Raw genomic sequence first — 20382 nt, 5'->3', positions numbered from 1 at the left:
TTTTCTTCGTTGTCTTTAACAAGTTTCTCAAGAAGCAACTTCATATTTGCTAACTTGTCCGTGATGGTGTTTGCTTCGATTGCCATGACATTGACGACGTCGTCTTGTGCACCGTCTTTTGTCATCATTTCTTCTACGTGCTTCATCATTTCGATTCGTGGAGAAAGAGATGAGAGGTAGAAATGGTCCCATCGAGCGTGCCAAATTTGTAAACACAAAATTTAAATCTGCTAAATATAGACTCAAAATAAATTCAACAAAGTATTACTTTTATTAATTTGATAATTTTGGGTACAATCTCTAGTTTGCTCCTCTAATTTGATCTCCACTTTGACTTTAAAGTAATTCACGGATTGACTTGATTCTTGAACGAGGGCCGTCGAAGCTTGATCTCGATCGAAGATTTGATGTAGACCTTTGATTTGTTGTTGATGTAGACCTTTGACTTAATTGAATTCTTGATTGAGGGGCGACGAGGCTTGATCTCAATCAATGACTATTTGATGTAGAGGTTGAACTGGTGTTCTTGATTATTTGAATTCCTTCTTTTCTTCGTGTTGAGGGCCGTCGAGCCTTGATCTCTGCCACGGGTGATCTTCTAGAGTAAAACGGTACGTTGAATGCTTGTTGTTCTTCTAGGTTTGAGAAGTTTTCTATTTTGATTCTCTTTGTTTTCCTCTAGGTTTTTCTCTCCTTTAGGTTTTTCCTTTAGGTTTTTCTCTCCTCTACAAATGAAAAGAGAGCCTCTATTTATTTATAGAGTGAGACACCCCAAGGTTAATTAGTTTAGGGTTTGATATGTATTGGGCTTTTGAGGTAATCATGACACATTTCCAATAGTTTAACCCATTTTAATAGGTTTTCACTTTTAAATAAACAAATTATAATTTAAAATAATTAAAATGGGCTCCCGTAAAAAAATAAAATAAAATAAAATGGGCATATTTAATTTGTTTCACCCAAAATAATTAAGTTTAATTAGTAGTCAAATAAATAGGATTCAATACCTTGACTTTTGACCCATATAATATCTGAAGTGGCACTTTAATAGATTTATTCGTGCCTACAATTCCGTAGGTAACGGTTTGGATAAATCGATCTAGGATAGGACTACCAATACCAGAGGATCTACTTAAATTAATATAGATCAAACTTATCCTATTAACAGCTGTTTTTAGTATTGTTTTAAATTAATATGGAATGTTTCCATTCTTACTAGTTTTAATTTTTTTTTTTTTTTTTTTTTTTTTTTTTGGTTTGTCGTTGACAAGCCATTCTAACTAGTTAACTACTGGTCTAATAGTTAGTTAGTTACTACTACGTTTAAAACTCAACGACTATGATCAAACAAAGCAACACTTGCCGCCAAGCCCGATTTATATGTCATCTTCCCGCCACTCTCACCGTTCAAAACCCATCAAATCGTCCAACTTCCACCACCTTCGCCGCCACCGTCAACGAATGGAACCTTCAATTACGAGAGCTTTCGAAGCAAGATCAATTCTTAAATTCCCTTCAATTATACCTCCGAATGCTGCGATTTGGGCAATCCCCAGATTCCTCTACATTCCCCTTCATCCTTAAATCTTGCGCCTCTCTTTCTCTCTTTTTCACCGGCCAACAGCTCCATTCCCATGTCCTTCAAACTGGGTCACTCTCAGATACCTTTGTAAGAACCTCTTTGATCTCGTTTTATTGTAAATGTTATCAACTTGATAGTGCACGCCAAGTGTTTGATGAAATTCCCCAACCATTTCAGCACCAGCCCACTGTCTGTTACAATGCTATGCTTTCTGGGTATTCGATGGAATCCCGGGTTTCCGATGTGGTGTCCTTGTTTGGTGTAATGAGGTTTTTGGGTGTGGCTTATAATGATGTTACCATGCTTGGGTTGGTCCCTGTTTGTAGTTTGCCGTCGCATTTGAGGTTTGGGATGTCTCTACATGGTCTTAATGTTAGGTGTGGGCTGGTTAATGATGTGGCTGTAGTAAATTGTTTGTTGACCATGTATCTACGATGTGGGTCGGTTGATTCTGCTAGGAGATTGTTTGACAAGATACCAGAAAAGAGTTTGATTACTTGGAATGCCATGATTAATGGATATGCACAAAATGGATTTCCTGCTCGTGTTTTGGATCTTTACCATGAGATGGAGTCCTTGAGGATCCGTCCTAATGCTGTAACGTTAGTTGGGGTTTTATCCTCTTGTGCGCACCTTGGTGCTCGTAGTATTGGTTGTGATGTGGAGAAGCAAATTGAAACCTTAGGGTATAGTTCGAATGTGTTCTTGAGAAGTGTATTGATTAATATGCATTCTAGATGTGGAAATTTGGTGAAGGCTCGTGCAATTTTCGATGATTCACCCAAGAAAAGCTTAGTCATTTGGACGGCTATGATAGGTGGTTATGGCTTGCATGGGCAAGGAGAGGTTGCAGTTGATCTGTTTGATGAGATGATTAGTAGTGGAGTTCAACCTGATGGAACAGTTTTTGTGAGCGTTTTATCTGCGTGTAGTCATGCAGGCCTAATTGATAAAGGTTTGACATATTTCTACTCAATGGGAAAATATTACAATTTAGTGCCCAAAAAAGAGCATTATGCATGTATGGTTGATCTATTAGGACGAGCTGGTTGTCTTAGCAAAGCTCACGAGCTCATCATTTCTATGCCAATGCAACCTGATGCAGCTGTTTGGGGAGCTCTTTTGGGTGCTTGTAAGATTCATAAAAATGTTGAATTGGCTAAATTGGCTTTTCAAAGAGTTGTTGAGATTGAACCAGCAAATACTGGTTACTATGTCTTATTATCAAACATATACTTGGATGCTGGAAATATTGAGGGTGTAAAGAAAACCCAAGTGATGATGAGAGGGCTGAAACTTAGAAAAGATCCCGGGTATAGTTATGTTGAACATGAAGGGAGGATTCATATGTTCTTGGCAGGGGATACATCCCATCCCGAGACAAATGAAATCTGCAAAATGTTGGAAAGATTGGAAAAGTCGATAGGGAATCTTGGTGAGTTCAGGCAAAGCAATAGTAGATTACATAGTGAAAGGCTGGCAATTGCATTTGGGCTACTCAACACTCTGCCTGGTGCAGAAATTGTTGTGATAAAGAACCTTCGAGTATGTGAAGACTGTCATTTGTTTATAAAGCTAGTTAGCAAGATTGTGGACCGGCTTATTGTTGTTAGAGATGCAACTCGCTTCCATCATTTTAGAAACGGAGCATGTTCTTGCAAAGACTATTGGTAGCAAACTAGCAACTGATGAGAATAATTGATCTTTCAGCAATCCTACCTCAGAATGTTATGAGCTGTAAACACTAAACAGATTACCAAGATTATCAAGGTGTACCTACAGTATAGGAGACTGAATGGTAGGATTCCTGAAGATGTTGCTACACAACAGTACGGTGAGTATGTGACAAATGCATTAAACCAATAAAGAAATGAGGACTGATCCATTTGACTAAAGTTTTTGGTTTTTATAATGTGGATTCTAAAGCTTTAATGTACCCATCTCCTAATTATTACTTTTTTTTTTTTTTTTTTTTGAGGAAACCATCTTTTAAAATATTGGAGTACTCCATCTCCAACTACAATATACTTTAGAAATATACTTGTACAGTTGTATTTGGTATGGTGTTAAAATTAAGGTTAAACCTTTATCATCGAAAAGAATAATCAAACTATCAAAATGATTAATTTGACTGAGCCGTACATGTTTATTGGTTTATTATTACATATTTCACCGGAATTGATGGATGTGCTCATTTTCCCACATTAGCTATTGGATGCTTTCACTTTTTTTTAGTAATGTACTTTTATTGGGGTCTTTGTTTTTATTTGAAAGATACTTTTATTGAAGTCCTTAAGCCCTTGAACTTACAAAACACAGATCAATCCCATTTCTCATTCTTCTTGTAATCCAGTGATTTTTCAGTGATTAACTCAATGGCAGACCTTGGAATCACCATTGCTGCAAAGCTCATTGAAGTAACTGGTTCTGCTATCATTAAAGATATTTGTGACATGTGGGGCTACAAATCTCAATTGGCAGACCTTAACGAAACTTTCACCACCATCAACAATGTTCTCCTTGATGCTGATTCCAAGCGTGAGCTCTCACACGAAACACGCGGTTACATTGATCAACTCAAGGCAGCTGTTTATGATGCTGATGATCTATTTGATGAGTTTTTCACCCTTGCTGAGTTGAAGCTGCTCGATGTCAATAATGATGGTAAATTCCTTAATAAGGTACGCAGCTTTTTTTCTACTAAGAAGAGGGTGAGTAATGCTCGTAGAATGTCTCATCAGGTCAAGGAAATTAGAAAGAAGTTGGATGAAATTGTTAGCAACCATCAGAAGTTTGGTCTTAGTGTAGACTATAATCCTATTGTTAGGAGGAGGGACGACACTTGTTCCTACGTGGACGCACAGGCTATCATTGGGAGAGAGCATGATAAAAAGGTAGTCATTGATATGTTGTTAGGTTCGAATGATGTTGATGAAAGTATTCGTTTCTTGAGTATTGTGGGAGTGGGTGGATTGAGTAAGACTGCTCTTGCTCAACTCGTTTGTAATGATAAAGAGGTTGAAGCAGAGTTTCCGGATCCCAAGTTGAGGTTGTGGGTTTGTGTCTCTGATCAAGAGGGTGAGCAATTTGATGTCAGATCAATCCTTTGTAAGATTTTAGAATTAGTTACTGATCACAAGCCTGATGCTACAGCCACAATGGAATGGGTGCAGAAGAAATTTCAAGAGAAATTAAAAGGAAGGAAGTTCTTGCTTGTTCTTGATGATGTATGGAATGAAGATTGTGAGAAATGGCGTTGCCTGTACAGGTTCTTAACGTTGGGTCGGCAGGGTAGTCGGATTGTGGTGACCACACGTTCGGAGATGACTGCAAAGATTATCGGGGAAAAACATGTGCACAAATTGCAAGGTTTGTCTCCAGAGAATTCTTGGCTCTTGTTTGAGTCTATAGCATTTGACAAAGGGGAACAAGAGCTCGTTAATCATCTCAAGTTAGTTGATATTGGAAAGAAAATTGCTGAAAAATGCTACAACATCCCGCTTGCTATAAAGGTGGTCGGAAGTCTTCTATTTGGTCAGCCTCTGAGTAAGTGGCAGACATTTGTGGATAGTGGATTGGCTAAAATTGGACAAGGTGATAATGAAGTTATGTCTATACTTAAGCTTAGTTATCACAACCTTAGACCCTCTTTGAAGAATTGCTTTAGCTATTGTGCATTGTTTCCCAAAGATGCTTATATAAAGAGGGTGAGATTGATTGATCTTTGGATGGCACAAGGATTCATTGTGCCATTGGATGGAGGTCAAAGCATAGAAGATGCTGCAGAAGAACATTTCCTGATTTTGGTACGCAGATGTTTCTTTCAAGATGTAAAGAAGGATAAATATGGTGATATTGAGGGAGCGAAAATCCATGACTTGATGCACGATGTTGCTCTAGAAGTGGTGGGAGAGGAAATAAGTGTAGTGAGTTCTAATACAACCATATTGGGAGATAAAGTTCGTCATGTGTATTTTGCTAGTGATCGATGTCCACAAAGTTTCTTTTGTAAGAGTAAGATTCGTTCGTTTATTTTAAGCTCTCATTCAACATCTCTAGTGGATACACCAATTGACAGTTGGATCTGTTTAAGGGTGTTGTACTTGCGGTCAGCAGGTATGATAAGGCTGCCTGATTCAATTGGTAAGCTACTGCATTTAACGTATCTTGACCTGTCTTCAAATTGTGATTTAGAGACACTCACTGATTCTATTACTAGACTGAATAATCTGCAGACATTAGTGTTATCTGATTGCAATAATTTGAGGGAGTTGCCAAAAGATTTTAGTAAATTGGTAAAACTTAGGCACTTGGATTTAAGAGGCTGTGATGAGTTGAGTAGAATGCCTTCTGGAATGGATAAATTGACCAGACTTAGGCACTTGAATTTACGACGATGTGAGTTGAGTAGTATGCCTTCAGGCATGGGTAAGTTGACCAATCTTAGGGTGTTAACATTGTTTGTGGTGGGTAAGGAAAAGAGAGGTTCTACAGAAGAGCAACGTATGGGAGACCTCAAAGACCTAAAAACCCTGACTGATTTAAAAGGTGGCATGCGGATTGAAATCGGAAAATATTACATGAATGATGGTGAAGGAAAGTATTTGAAGAGCATGAAACATCTCAGCAAAGTTGAAATATATTTTTATTCAGATGATGATAGATGTTCAGAGTGTGAAGGTGTGATGGAAAAGCAAGAGCCATCTTCGAATATCAAGGAATTTGTCTTGTTGAAATACATGGGTACGAAAATTCCAAGGTGGGGTAGAGCAGAGGATGATTGGGCAATTTCTTTCCAACATCTTGTCAACATTAAGATTAATTTTTGTAGAGAGTTGGAGCAAATACCATTGTTGAGTAAACTGCGCTATCTAAAATCACTGTCATTTTGGGGCTTGGAAAAGTTGGAGTGTATGGAGATTAGAAGCAACAACACGAGCAGTGACGGAGAAGAATTGACCACATTCTTTCCCTCCCTTGAATCTCTTCAGATTCAATATCTTGGAAGTTTGAAAGGATGGTGTAGGGGGGAGGAGTACGTGGTTGATGAAAAGGATGATGATCACATCTTGAGGAGTAGATTGGCATTTCCCCGTCTCTTAAAATTAAAGATAGAGTGTTGTGATAACTTGATGTCAATTCCTTCCTGTCCAAGCCTTAAAGATTTGAACTTCCGTTGGAAGAACAACAGGGTACGAGTTGACTGTGATGGAGATTCACAAGGTGAAGTCAGATTAAGGGAGGTGAAAATCAACGATATGGACTTTCTCAAGTTAATACAGTCACTCTGTCTTACTGCCCTATGCATTGATTCCAATGAGAACGTGGAGAGTTTGTCAGAATTTGGAGAAGTACTCCAGAGCCGAGGGTCTTCCCTACGACAAAGCCTTCAAGACTTAAAAGCTTTGCGTAAACACTATAATTCCTGAATTAACTGGTCAGGACTTCACAACTTTTCTTCGGGCAGCATAAAACCCTTACATTGATTTGGCTGAATTCTTTGACTGATTAGAGGTAGGCTCTCTTTCTTTTTCTAATAAACAATATCCCAATTTGATTTAAGCACATAGTAGATTAGTAGTTAGTAGTTACTTTCTATTTTCTATTTAGTATCAGTTTTGCTGAAGTGCTTGTTTGATGTTGCAAAATATGGGTAAACATTCAGAATGATTGAGCAGATGAGCTTATGATAAGTTTTCTTTCATGACCTTTGATTTTCATCCCCTACTCCATAATGATTTTCCAACAAGTCAGCAACTTATTACAAATATCTGGTTATTTTTGCTTTCTCTAAAGCTTCTTGGATTTGATAGTAATGTAAGGTAGTATACTAGTTCGCGGGGTGGCACTATTAGTTGAGTTCTGTTTTATATCCTATCTCAATTTGCATATCTTTCTTTTTGTGCAGTAAGTTTCAAGTTGTCAGGCATCAAAACATCAGTATTTACTGCCTTGAAGTTTTACGTTGTTGCTGCAAATGTCGATGCTGCTGCTATTGATGCTAGTTAAAAGTATCTACTGTATTTGCTCCCAAGATTTTGCATTTGTATGCTGTGCTGAACAGCTGAACTATGGAAAAATTGGTGCAATTCCTCTTTTTATGCCCTCGGATTGAACTGATGTATACAGTTCTAGAGTTCAAAGATAGCAAACGGTGATGAAAATGCAAATGAAATTGAAGCGTCTGCTATGACTTTCAGCACTGTCATTTTGTCGTGGCAGATGGTTTATGCTGAGGGTCAATCTTTACTAGCTCACTTTTTGTGCTCAGTATATTCTTGGTTTTAGTTTTTTGTAAATTGTTGAAGCTCAATCTCCCCCTCCATTGAGGTTGTGGTTAATCTGATCAACATAATTTGCTGGTTTTGAATTTTGATGAAGTCTTAAGCATATAGTTTCATTAGTCATTTGGCTGACATCTATTCTTGTTATCTAATTCTAAACAACCGTTCACCTTTGTTTTGATCACTGAAGCATAAGCAGCTCACTCCTTTTAAACATCTTATACTTTTTTTTTTATACTAACGTACAACGTATGTTTTTGAATGATACACCCAAGTTTGGTCATTTGGATGGCTAAAGGTGATCATGGCTAATAATGAAAAGCTTTCCAAGGATTAGGTCTCTGTGTTCTATGATGCTTGCTTGTGCAGTACCCCCAAGGCTTAACCGGCCAAGCTATTGACATTTTAACATACTTTATATCGACCAACACACGGTAAACAGAGAGAAAATTGAATTGGCCTCTTAATTAACTTTGAACAGATGGGGCAATTTTATACTCGTTTTGACTCAATACAATATCCCAACTGCTATAATGTGGAATGTTGATTAATAATGAAAAATACTGTAATACCTAGCTAAATTTTCTGCATAATGTTGGAGGGTTATACAAATAAAATGAACTAATGTTGGAAGGTTATACAAATAAAATGAACAAAATAATACAGAGCATAAAGTACAAAGTAACAGCCTCTTGAACACCCTATAAGTTGGTTTTAGCTTCTGCCCCAATGATCAGATCCACTGTTAATATGTACTATCAACAATCCTTTTCTTGATTCTCGATTTAGCTCTCTTCTTGTGTTCACTGTTCTGTCAAAAAACTAATTTCACCATATTTGTACTTACATCAGAAAAATTGAACAATCAGAGTTGCTTGACAAGCCCACCAACAGTGATAACGGAATGAGTCCTAGACATGCACACATCTTCCAAAAATGGAATCGTTTTCCACACTCTCAAAGCCATAGGTGATAGGTTTTCTGCACAAGTGGACCAAATTAACAACTGATATCCCATATCCATGTTTTGAAACCGGTAATTTGATAAAATTATACCTTACCTTCACTGAAATTATCATTCTGTGTGCAAATAGCAGCATAATGAGTATCAGCCAAGTCAAGAAGGGCCAACTGCCATTCCCCAGTTTGAAACTGAGATGATTCAACAGCAATATCAGATTCCTGGTAACCCATGAGGTGGAAGTGACCAAACATGTTAGATTTTATGGAATAGAAAAGAAAAACAGAAGGTAAGCTGCAAACACTCGTACAATATTAGCTTTAAGAATCAGCAATATGTTAAACATTTAGAAATGGTAGCATTTTTTTATAGTACATAAATAATGAAAACGCACTAATAATCTACCCAGATCCTGATAAAACCAAAATCAAGTTAGACAGGATATCGCAAACCACATCTGGATTGAAGATTGAGCATTAACGCTGAAATATTAAGAAAAGCTTCTCAAAATGAGCTTAACAACATATTAATATACTATTGCATTCTAGGATATTAATCTCCCAATTGAAGGTTCTTCGTAAAAATACAATGAAAAGGTAGAAAATAAATCAGAATCACATATTGTCAAAAGGAGCTCTTGAAAATCATGCCTTACTTGAAAATCAGACCAACTAAACTAGACCAAACCCGGAACACATGATTCTGCTCCAGTCTTCAGCTATAACTTTTGGCAAACTACAAAAACGATTTGCTGTCGAACTAATGGAACAAGTTTCTATTGAATTCTTTTTTTGGTCAAGTCTATTAACTTGGTTAGCTGACCAATTTCTACAGTGACTATATGTCTACATGTATCTCCCATCCCCTCTTGGACAACAAAGCCCTAGTCAAATTTAAAGGGTTTACATTAAGCTTAAGTTATTATACATTAATAACTTTCTTTTCCTTCTTGTCAAAAAAAAAAAATTTCTTTTCCTAGCTATGTACTTTCTGGAATTTATAATGCCAAGTGATATATAGTTACCCACCCCCTATTTGTCGACCCACTTATCTTCTATGTTCTATCCAATTGTCTGCTTTTTTGTAAGATCATTTGGTGAATAAAATAACTAAAAAAAATTGATCACATATTTATACAGATATGCTAAATAATTAAAAATCATGTGAGATTTTATTATAAGCTTTTTACAAATTTTACATACTTGTATATGTTATTGATTATTTAAGATAACATTGGCCAAAGTATGCATTGGAGTCTGTGAAAAAGATATGTTGTGATTGATTGAGAACATAGGAGGTATATTCAAAAGGCACTATAGCAGTAGGAATTGGCAAAAGATAGATAAATTTAAGGAACCAGACAATCAGCAATCCGAGTCTGGACTAAAATTACTGAACCATTCTAGTCCAGATTGGTTTTAAACAGATAAATTAGTAAGCCACAAACTTTCATTTTTCAGTTATATAATAACACTAGCTACAAGATCTATTGAAAGGGAATCAACTTCATCAAAAAGGACAGAGAACATCTGAAGGAATACCTCAAGAGCAGCAGTTTTTGAAATATTAGACTTATTTTTTGAAGAAGCTTTGAAGTGAATCCTGAAGGTCTTAAATGGAGTAGCCGAAAATCCCCTTCCTATTGCTTTTACGAAAGCTTCCTGGAAGTTTTAATTACACGTGTAAGGTGAGATCTGAGCATCAATATATTAACTGTCAACTACAATTTCAAAGCCAAAGAAATACTGAATAGAAAGGGCCAATTCATGAGATTTAAGAGCTTATGGACTGTCAGTCCTGTCTACATACATAGATTGAGTGTAATTTAATTAATGCTTTTCATTCTTCCCCTTAACATTGCAGACATTTACTGATTCAACCTTTACATGCCTTAGTTAATGGCAAGAAATGGATGGTTCTTTTTCCTAAGCAATATAACACTCAGATACTTCACAATCTAAAAAGGTAAAATTGAGGCAAAGTAAAGCAGTTTTACAATTATAAAACTGTATTTTTTGTAGCCTGAAATTTTCAATATAATGAACAGTTTTTCTCACACATGTCACGCTTGTGCATGAAGTCTTATGATATATTAGTCATTACCTTGAGTGTCCATAATTTTATAAATTCCTGGCGCTGTAATTCCGGTTCTGAAATATTGGCCAAGTGATCGACTTCACAGGGAGAGAAGAAGCGACGAGCAAATGATATGACATCATTTTTTGTTGTTCTATTCTTATCTTCAACATCAATTCCGATCTAGATGGCACGGAGAATCAAATCAAAAGTTTGCATCAAGTAAGCAGTTTTCATAAGCTAAAAAGGCAGAAAAAGGTATATCTCACAGGAGAATAGGTTGTAATTCCACAGGCAATCAAGGATGAGGTGTGTGACAAATTAAAATGCAATGGTGGCCAACTTATATCAGGTACATCTTGCCAATCAACCTGCAAAATATAGAGCAACCATAATAAGAAAAGATAGACATATGACTAACCAGAGTAATGAAATCAATAGTTAAATAAGGGAAGACGACAATAACCTCGGGTTTTCCATAGGTGTTTTTCTTAAACTTCAAAGATCTTGGGTCAACAAAAGAATTTGTCTGATCTACCATGAAATGCAATCAGAAAATCAGTAATTCATTATTTAAGGGTGACGTTTCTGTTACAAACAAACAGATGACATAAGAATTGTGAAGTCCACTGCTTGCAATAATAATAGTCCTAACTTAGAAGGTCAAGAGTACAATTTCAGACCTCTTTTATTGTGGTTAAACAATATGGAGCTTATCATGGTATCCATAATTCCATATGCTACAATAGCATCAAATGAAAGAATGCACTCTAGAAGCCTCTGTTTGGTGTGGCCCAGATTTTAATAGGCCCATTACTTTGAAGGAGTATTGGTTCATGTTTTAGAAGCTTCCGGATACATGTAGATTGTAGAGTGGTTGGTATTGCTCCTCAATTCTCTAGATTTTTCTACAATCTCGTATAGTCGTATCATACAAGCTACTAAAATAATCTAGAGAATTCTTGACATGTGAATTTTCTAGAACCTCATGAATACAACAATGATGGAGGAATTTTTGGAATTTTCAGGCCATTTCTACCAAGCTCCATCTAAAACTATAAATATGAGTCATAGGCATTCAAGACATACACGCATAAGAAGCCATACCATACACACTAGCCTTCCTACACCTCCCTATACTATACACATATCTACAAATCCACTATTCCTTTTTTGTACTACTCCATTGTGAGTTTCTATGGTGAGAATTATCTGGATAATTTTTTGATGTTCATCGTTCGTGGGTTTTTTATTAATTTTTCCCACGTTAAATATTATGTGTCCATTTTTTTTACTAATTCTCTTGCCTTCATCTTTCTCCTATTATTTTATCAATCTCTACCTCCCCTAACAACCTCTATAACCATGCTCAAATTAAAGAGTCAGTTAGCCATTTTTGTTCCAGACATTGAAAGATACATACAGGTAGCACATTAACACAACTCAATATCCCAATGAAGCATTAAGTGTATATTAATCAAGCATAAAAGTTTGTACATTAATCAGTAAAAACTCGATATCATATCTTTATTGAAAACAACTAATAAATTTGGTTGCTTAGAAATGTCCGATTAGCAAATATTTCTAGAAGGCATTGCAATCTAAAAGATCACCTAATCACTGGAAACGCAAAAACCCTTTAAAATGCCACGACATACCGACCAATTAGATTTACACAAAACAATTAAAAAAAATTTAAACAAATTGAGATTAGTACTGACATCTAGCAATGGTAGTGCGAACCAAAGCACGAGCTAAAAGAGCTTTCTTCCTGATATCGTCTTCCCGAAAGCTAAGAACACTTTTTTTCTCAAAAGGGGAAAGGATATCCAGATACTGTTTCAAGAGTGATGAACTCTTTATTTCATCAGGAATGACATACCACAAGTGAGTTTCCCTATAAAATTTCACGAAAAAATCAAATTTTTATTTATTACATCATTGAATTGAACAAGCCAACCAAGTAAAAGTTGGAGAATAAAGGTAGCACATATATACCCTCGAAGTGGAAGAGGTAGAGGATGCAAAGGAGGTTGAGTGGAGAGAGAAAAATGTCTATTGAAACAGCGCATGTTATTTCATTAGAGTTATAGAGTTGACAGTTGTTGTGAACCAATACAAATTACAAAACACCTGTAGAATAGACATATCAGATTATCATGATATATACAATATACCAATCAGCCAAAATATTTAGCATATAGATAATTGGCTTAAAAATGAAAAATCAATCGTAATTATTTTAGTACTCGAATAGATTATGTGATAGCTTTGTAATTCTCTGTACAATTCTCAATTACATTGAACTATAGCAACCTTTTAAAAAAAAATACTACCCGGGTAAACTTAGTAGATTATTAAATTATTTAAGTCTGAAAAGTAACATTATATAATAAATTGTCAAATTAAATTCTTCTCAATTATCAAATTAAACTCCAAAGATCACATTGAATTCTTCTCCCTTAAAAAAATCAGCGTACATTGCACATATAAAAATTCTAGCAACAAAATTAATCGTCATAAACATTCATAACTTAAGCAATTATAACCAAAAGTTTGATAATCCGTTTTTTAAGAACCCTAAAATTGAATATACTGACAATTAAAGCAATGATAAACCCTAGATTGTGAAATTGATATTCAATGAATTAAAAAAAGCGTCTTACCTCAGAAGCAGCTTCAATGGTAGAAAGAAAACTCAGAAACCTCTTCAATGGAGAATTCGTGAGTACGCTTCAATGGAGGCGAGACGGTGAATAGGTGGCGAGCCAATCAAAAGGGGAAATTCCTAATTTCTAACTTTGATACTCACTTCTTCATACTCAATTATCAAATTCCAGCAATTTTGAATCAATGGCTGCACGGCTGCACCTCTGACTTTCTTTTTTTTTACAAATACCTCTGATTTTCTAAATTGACTCGTAGAATCATACAAGATGGCTCTGGGTCGTCCCTCATGACAAGCCCATGTGCTTTAAAGATAGTTAGGCCCAGGCCATGGCTCGGCCACGAGTTTCGTGTCCGCTGGAGTTTTTAAAAGTTTGGCCCGGTCGCACGGCCTAGGGCCCTAGGCCCACGTGCCATCGTGCCGAACTTATATAATGCCTAGGTTAGGGTGTAAAAAATGTACCTGACCCGAAAATATCCTTGAAATCGAATTGTTTTCGAACTAGTTGGTTTCAAAAAAATTTCATCTAAATCCGATCTGGAATCAACCCGTATTTAACTCGAAATCGATTGTACCCAGTAATTTACGATCCAAATTCAACTCAGTACCGACTAATTGTTTATCCAATACGTAAAAAACCCGATAATTCAAGACCTGGATTCGATTTAACCCGAACGAAATCTACTCGAAACCATATATACCCGAGAAATACCTCATTTTACCTGACCCTTATTCAACCCGATCCAAAACTACCCACGACCCCATTGAACTCGACCCAAAACTTATTAGAAAATTTGTATCGACTTGTTGATTATAACGGAGAGCAACGAGAGAGATTTTAAATATAAAGTATACTTAATGGGGGTTATATTTAATTGTTAATACAAGAGGGAAATTCTAAAACACTTGTTATATAGGGTTGACAGGATTAAAAGATAATTTATATACTTGTATAGAAAATAGCTTAATAATGAGTTTTTTTTTTTTTTACACTGATAATGAGTTTAAAATTACATAATTGATTCAAACTGAGCTCTAATCAAAACTGAATTGATTTGAACCAAATCTGAAATAACCCAATACTAAGTCTAATAAATCCATTTTTACCCAAATAAACCCAATTAAATCCGTCTCTAAACTCACCTAAACTCGACATGACTTGACTTAAATTTGACTTGATCCAAATTTGATTTGTATCTGACCATACTTGGACCCACTTTTGACTCAAATATAATTAAGTTTGACCCGACTTGATTTGGTTTGTTAGGATAAAATTACCCGTCATTACCCGATCTAAACCCCCCGACCCATCATGGGACAATCCAAACTCCATCTGAGTACCCTATTTAAGATAGACAAAGTCAGTAATATGAAGTAAATAAAAACCCATCCTACACGTTCACAATTTAGTAATAAAATTCAATGAGCGCTCATGTGGAACACATTAGGTGAGTCTAATGTGTGTTCAATTCTTGTCATGTTGTGTTACTTGTGTACGTGCCTGATTGAACCTATTTCTGTGTGTTATTGACTTTCTAATAGAAATTAGGAAAATTTGATAATTACCACCATCTATTGTTGTCAAAATTGAAAATATCACCTCAAGTTTTTTTTTTTTTTTTTTTTTTGAATTTTACCACCTAGTTTTTTCCAAAAGTTTTGAAAATCCCACCACTTTGTGAGATGACGTCATTGTGGGACCCACAATTTCGTTTTCCCTCTCTTTCCCAAGATTTCCCCTATTCTTCCACTTCTTTCTTTCAATTTCATCTCTCAAATTTGATTTCAATTACACAAATTTCGCAAATTAGGTTATAATTTCTACCATCTAACCTACAACGAACTGAATTAATTAGTTTAATTAGGGTTTAGGTAATTAATTTGGGGGTTTTGCTAAATTTGACAAATTAGGGTAATCAATTTGGGAGTTTTGCTAAATTCGACAAATTAGGGTAATCAATTTGGGGATTTTGCTAAATTCAACAAATTAGGGGTTTATTCGTGGTAATTACTTGTTTAATTGTCCACTTATTCATTCAATTTTAACTTCATAAACCCTAATTTGTCCAATTTAGCAAAACCCCCAAATTAATTACCCAAACCCTAATTAATCTAATCAATTCACTTCGTTTTAGGTTAGATTGTAGAAATTATAACCTAATTTGCGAAATTTGTGTAATTGAAATCAAACTTGAGAGATGAAATTGAAAGAAGGGAGTAAAATAATAGGGGAAATCGTGGGAAAGAGAGGGAAAACGAAATTGTGGGTCCCACAATGACATCATCTTACAAAGTGGTGGGATTTTCAAAACTTTTGGAAAAAACTAGGTGGTAAAATTTTTTTAAAAAAAAAAACTTAAGGTGATATTTTAAATTTTGGCAACAATAGATGGTGATAATTATCAAAATTTCCTAGAAATTATGTTAACACTATCATTAGAAGTTTCAACTACTATACTTCATAGACTATAGAAGTTGTAGAAGTTCCCTTATTTTCCTGCAAATGATATTTACGTCATAGCATGATAACATGCCATATTGTCAACTATACAATGTTATTAGCAAATTAAGGACTTCATTCATACAAAAATCCAAAGCCTAAATATGCTTTTCAAACATACAACTGTTAGCTCTTCTGGGGTTAAAAAGGAAACATCCCAAATCACTTCAGAACAGGTTAACAGCAAATCACCACTCATACAACATATAAAATCATCCAAGAAAAGCCATAATAGATACTAAATACATTATTCCAAAGCGAAACTACAATTTCGACTTTGGATCACCAGCCAACAAAAGATGTAGACAATACAACCATTCCCCCAACTGAAGACATGGATCTATTAAAAAGCGGAGTAAGCACAACAAGATTTACCGCCAAGCTTCAATTCTCTCATTCCTCGGTTTCACACTGCTAACAAGGATGGATCCCTTAGTTTTCTCTGCCGACTTAGAGGCAATCTGAACAACCAGTTTTTCGTTACTCTTTCTAGGTCCCTTTTTAGTTGTAGAAGTCTGTCCATTTTTACTATTCTTCTGCTTGTTAGATGGCTTGGGTTTGGTGTCTGCAGGTGTTGATTCTTCTTCTCTGTGATTCCTAACTGAGGACTGATTTTCTCCAGGAATGACATTAATGTTCTCAGCCGAGGTGGCTGGTTGACCGGCTGCAGCACGGTTCATGGCTTCAGAAGTACGGTTTTCTACAACTTCTGGCTCACTTTCAGTATTCTCCTCATGAATGGTTTGCAAGGGAGTGTGACAACCATTGTCACCTGAAGGATCCCTGCTGTAAGAATCAAGAGCAGAATCTAAAACCGAATCCTCTCTTTCTTTTAGAGTCCTTTCAATGAGTGTCTTAAGGAAATTCATCACTTGGACTGCATGCATCAATGCTGTTAAAGGGTCTGCCATCTGCAATTTATGACAACAGCATTGTAAATCGAATTGTCAAAGAATAAAAAGAAAGAAAATCATACTAGAACCAAAGTGACTCGAGATGGTATAAAACTGGAGACAGCCTAAACTTTTTAGCTCATAGACACACTAATTAGGTCCAGACAGAATAGAGAAGCACAAACTCAAAGTACAGCATGATTAAACAGAAACTATAATTAACCTTCAGAAATAAACTTTCATTATTCCCACCTAAAATCATTATATGTGATCACTGATCAACACTTATGTTTTAATTGCATGGCTTTAGAACTTTTTTTTACTTACATGAGTCATGTTTGGAGCAAACACCATAGCAACATTGCGTGCATTCATTTTGTTCATATACTCAAACTGTGCAACATCAGCCATCAGATTGACAGCCCAATCCAGAAGAGCAGCTTCTGTTGGGGGAAGAAGCCTTGCAAGCTGAAAGCACTCCTCTTCTGTCTGCGATTCCATGACTTGCTCCGGGGAAAGACAGTCTAAAACACCAGTTGGAAGTTCTCTGAACCAAGCCTAAAAAAAAGCACAAACAATCTGATAATTCACCATTTTTATTCCATGCCATAAATGTGAAGAAGCTATAGCTGATAATATTTCAAGCATTACCTTAATTAGACCTGCCAGGCAATGAACATCGACATCATCAGGAATTAGTCCTCGGTTTAGTTGATCTCTGACAATATCTTCTTGCCCATTATCAGGATTAATTCTGAAAATTCCTTCGGCCTAAGAATTAACATTTTAATTTTAATCAATTGCAAGCCAAGGGAAAAAAAAATAAATAAAAAAAATAAATAAAAATAAATAAATAAATCGTTAAGGTGATGTTTAGTACTAAATGGTAAAGAGAAGAAAGAAAATGCTTACTTCGAGACCTCCTAAAGCATACAACCGATGTTGCATCAGCAAGAGTATTGTAGGCACACTGTTTCCTCTGGTGTCAAAGGACAGTTGCATGGAATTGGTCGAGACTCCAAAAACTGTGGTACTATAATGAAAAGCACAACAACCAAATGAATTTGCAAGCTTAGTTCCATAACAGTCATAATAAACAGATCGAAAAATCATGATTCATTTCAAAACCAGCCTTATTTTCCATGTTTTATCAGCAATCAAACTGTGCAAATCTTGAATTCTGAGACCCGATACCAACAACTAATTGCGAGATCAACATCAAAGTATTGTTCTTGGGGTCTATCTTTTTTAACTACTGATTCAAATTTTCAAATTACTATTCAAAACATATTGTAAGAAAATATATATTGGCCCACAAAAAAAAATTACTTCTGCCCCAGCAAATCTACTTGGAGGTCCCTAGATTGAGACTATGATGAACCACCTTTACCTCTTTATTATCCCCTACATACAACTTTATGGATTGAAGATGGTCCCATTTCTCAAGACTATGCATCTTTTACCAGCAATTAAAACACACAGTAACTTAAATTATGGTCTAAAACATGGTGATTAATAGTTAACAAAAGCCGGAAAAGGGGGGAAGGGATTTGTAGAATTATATATTTATATGGCATATCAATAGCTAGATTGTAATAATTCATACACATTTGTCGGACCGACTAAGAAAAATCTTATACAACGGTTGTACCACATATATTACCATGTCGGAGTAGGTCTACACGAGTTATGGTGAACACAACCTTAGCATAATAATGAAATTAACTTCGTGTTGTTTTAGAATTTATATATCAAACTTAAATTTCAAATTCAAAACTGAGAAAAGGAGAAATTTTTTTAAAAGTGCTTAAAACCTCTAAATAATTCACTCACTTCTTAAAACAAATGAAAATAAAAGACATTGTTTACCATGAAGAAAGTAATTCACTTTAATGTAATTTTCAAAAAAAAAAAAAACAGTCAAATATCAATTCAATTCAAACAACAAAACAGATACAAAGAACATAACATAATCAATCAAAGAATAGCATTTAAAAAAAAAACACACTACATCCGCCCAAATATAGTTGTCACATTGCGAACAAAGAGATATAGTTGTCACATTGCGAATTCAAATTATACAATCAACACGACTATTAATTCCGAACAAAGAGAGTATACGTCGTAATTACCTAGCACTAGGAGCTCTTCTAGGGACTTCAGGCTCAAATTCAACAGGAAGACCAAGAAAGCCATTGAATCGATCAAATGTGACATGAGCAACATGCCTCACATTAGTAGGCAAACCAATTTCCATCCCACCAAAAGAAGTATTCGAACCCGAATTCGAAGTTGAAAACCCTGATTTAATATCACAAGAAGAACACCCAAATACAGATCTCCTAAAAGCAGTGAAAAACAATCCAACAAATTTCAACTGAAATTCTCTTTCTTCTTCTTCAACTTCTCTCCTCCTTTTTCTCTCTCCTCCACCCAACTCTTCTTCTTCAGAACAAGTATTACTAGTATTGATATTACTATTATTATTATTACTACTATTACTATTATTATTACGACTATATTGTTGGTACAAACCATCATTTCTAGTGGGGCTACTTTGAATTGAACTTATACTTGAAGATTGCACTACTTCTATACTCATTTTTTAAAAATTAATTAATACCCACTAATTTTTCTTCAATTAAAATCAATACCCACAATTTTTTTTAAGGAAAAATCCTACCTTTTTAGGAAATTGAGTAAAAACAAAGAAAGATATGTTGTGGGTATTTCTTTTTTTTAATAAATTTTGGGGGAAATTTAAAAAATTTGATGAAGAAGTGGAGTTGGATTGAAGAAAGGGATATGGTTATGGAAGGTGGGACTAAAGCATCATCAATAATTTTTTAAAATATTAAAAAAATTTCCCAGAAAATACAATTGCTGGTAAATTGATTGAGCCTGAAAGAAGCAAAGGAGAGATTTTGCAGTTTATGATTGGTGAAGAAAGATGGAGGAGAGAGAAAATGAGGAATTTAGTATGCAAGAAAGAAACAGAGAGAGGAGAGAGAAGTTTGTTTGTGTGTGCTTCAGCGGGAAGACACAAACTTGGAATAGGTGAGAAAGAGTAATAATCAATAATCATGAATTATGAGTAATTAATATAGTGGGGGTTTTTCTTTAATTTGACTACAAGTTCCTTAACCCTTAAATTCATAATTAGCATTATCTAATTATATTAACAAAAAAAAAAAAAAAAAAAAGTCATTTCGGTTAATTTCTAAAATGTTATGTTATGAGTTGTGAATGGCTCGAAAATGAATTGTGTTTATGACCGACCTAAGAAAAACCAGGAAAAAAGAATTAAAAAATACTCGTATTATGTCAGCAGGCTTCATTTGGCAATTGGCACCGTTTGAACAAAAGATTGCTGCTAATGAGGACATTTTAGACACGAGATAACATTAATTTGGGTACA

The 20382-nt window shown here is 35.3% G+C and overlaps 3 protein-coding genes and 1 pseudogene across 4 annotated transcripts; 2 read left to right on the top strand and 2 right to left on the bottom strand.

Moving 5' to 3' along the window:
* The first annotated feature begins 1266 nt into the window (after window positions 1-1266).
* LOC145610930 (putative pentatricopeptide repeat-containing protein At3g11460, mitochondrial pseudogene) lies at window positions 1267-3739 on the top strand (annotated as a pseudogene).
* Window positions 3740-3957: 218 nt separating this feature from the next.
* LOC145610919 (putative disease resistance protein RGA1) lies at window positions 3958-7682 on the top strand. Its single transcript, XM_081666184.1, has 3 exons — window positions 3958-5888; window positions 5961-7096; window positions 7491-7682. The coding sequence occupies exons 1-2, from the start codon at window positions 3958-3960 to the stop codon at window positions 7009-7011; spliced, it is 2982 nt and encodes a 993-aa protein (XP_081522310.1). The 3' UTR covers window positions 7012-7096; window positions 7491-7682.
* Window positions 7683-8356: 674 nt separating this feature from the next.
* Window positions 8357-13816, bottom strand: LOC145610908 (uncharacterized). Of its 2 annotated transcripts, none has more exons than XM_081666171.1 (9): window positions 13570-13816; window positions 12902-13036; window positions 12625-12800; window positions 11370-11437; window positions 11173-11274; window positions 10931-11086; window positions 10369-10488; window positions 8928-9048; window positions 8357-8847 (listed from the first exon to the last, which is right to left on the bottom strand). In XM_081666171.1, the coding sequence occupies exons 2-9, from the start codon at window positions 12973-12975 to the stop codon at window positions 8732-8734; spliced, it is 933 nt and encodes a 310-aa protein (XP_081522297.1). In that variant the 5' UTR covers window positions 12976-13036; window positions 13570-13816; the 3' UTR covers window positions 8357-8731. The 2 variants fall into 2 exon arrangements, with proteins under 2 accessions (XP_081522297.1, XP_081522301.1); XM_081666175.1 differs by having other exon boundaries at window positions 8928-9018.
* Window positions 13817-16248: 2432 nt separating this feature from the next.
* LOC145610900 (rho GTPase-activating protein 4-like) lies at window positions 16249-20041 on the bottom strand. The gene is made up of 5 exons (XM_081666164.1): window positions 19097-20041; window positions 17877-17997; window positions 17616-17735; window positions 17292-17522; window positions 16249-16982 (listed from the first exon to the last, which is right to left on the bottom strand). The coding sequence occupies exons 1-5, from the start codon at window positions 19564-19566 to the stop codon at window positions 16443-16445; spliced, it is 1482 nt and encodes a 493-aa protein (XP_081522290.1). The 5' UTR covers window positions 19567-20041; the 3' UTR covers window positions 16249-16442.
* Between the last annotated feature and the right edge of the window lie 341 nt (window positions 20042-20382).

Source organism: Chenopodium album, chromosome 3 (genome assembly GCF_948465745.1).
Source record: "Chenopodium album chromosome 3, dcCheAlbu1.1, whole genome shotgun sequence".
NCBI lineage: Eukaryota > Viridiplantae > Streptophyta > Magnoliopsida > Caryophyllales > Amaranthaceae > Chenopodium > Chenopodium album.
Note: the sequence above shows the minus strand (reverse complement) of the source record. Positions and strands in the feature narration are given on the sequence as shown.

What these genes read in the sequence shown, in the direction of transcription:
- LOC145610919 (XM_081666184.1), top strand. Translation starts at nt 3,958, where the DNA reads ATGGCAGACCTTGGAATCACCATTGCTGCAAAGCTCATTGAAGTAACT. An exon ending in AGTAAATTGGTAAAACTTAG is followed by an intron (nt 5,889 to 5,960) that starts GCACTTGGATTT and finishes GACCAGACTTAG; the next exon opens with GCACTTGAATTTACGACGAT.
- LOC145610900 (XM_081666164.1), bottom strand. Translation starts at nt 19,566, where the DNA reads ATGAGTATAGAAGTAGTGCAATCTTCAAGTATAAGTTCAATTCAAAGT. An exon ending in GCCTGGCAGGTCTAATTAAG is followed by an intron (nt 17,523 to 17,615) that starts GTAATGCTTGAA and finishes GCTTTTTTTTAG; the next exon opens with GCTTGGTTCAGAGAACTTCC. An exon ending in TTGCTCCAAACATGACTCAT is followed by an intron (nt 16,983 to 17,291) that starts GTAAGTAAAAAA and finishes CATAAATTGCAG; the next exon opens with ATGGCAGACCCTTTAACAGC.
- LOC145610908 (XM_081666171.1), bottom strand. Translation starts at nt 12,975, where the DNA reads ATGCGCTGTTTCAATAGACATTTTTCTCTCTCCACTCAACCTCCTTTG. An exon ending in GAATTACAACCTATTCTCCT is followed by an intron (nt 11,087 to 11,172) that starts GTGAGATATACC and finishes CGTGCCATCTAG; the next exon opens with ATCGGAATTGATGTTGAAGA. An exon ending in GAATGATAATTTCAGTGAAG is followed by an intron (nt 8,848 to 8,927) that starts GTAAGGTATAAT and finishes CCACTTGTGCAG; the next exon opens with AAAACCTATCACCTATGGCT.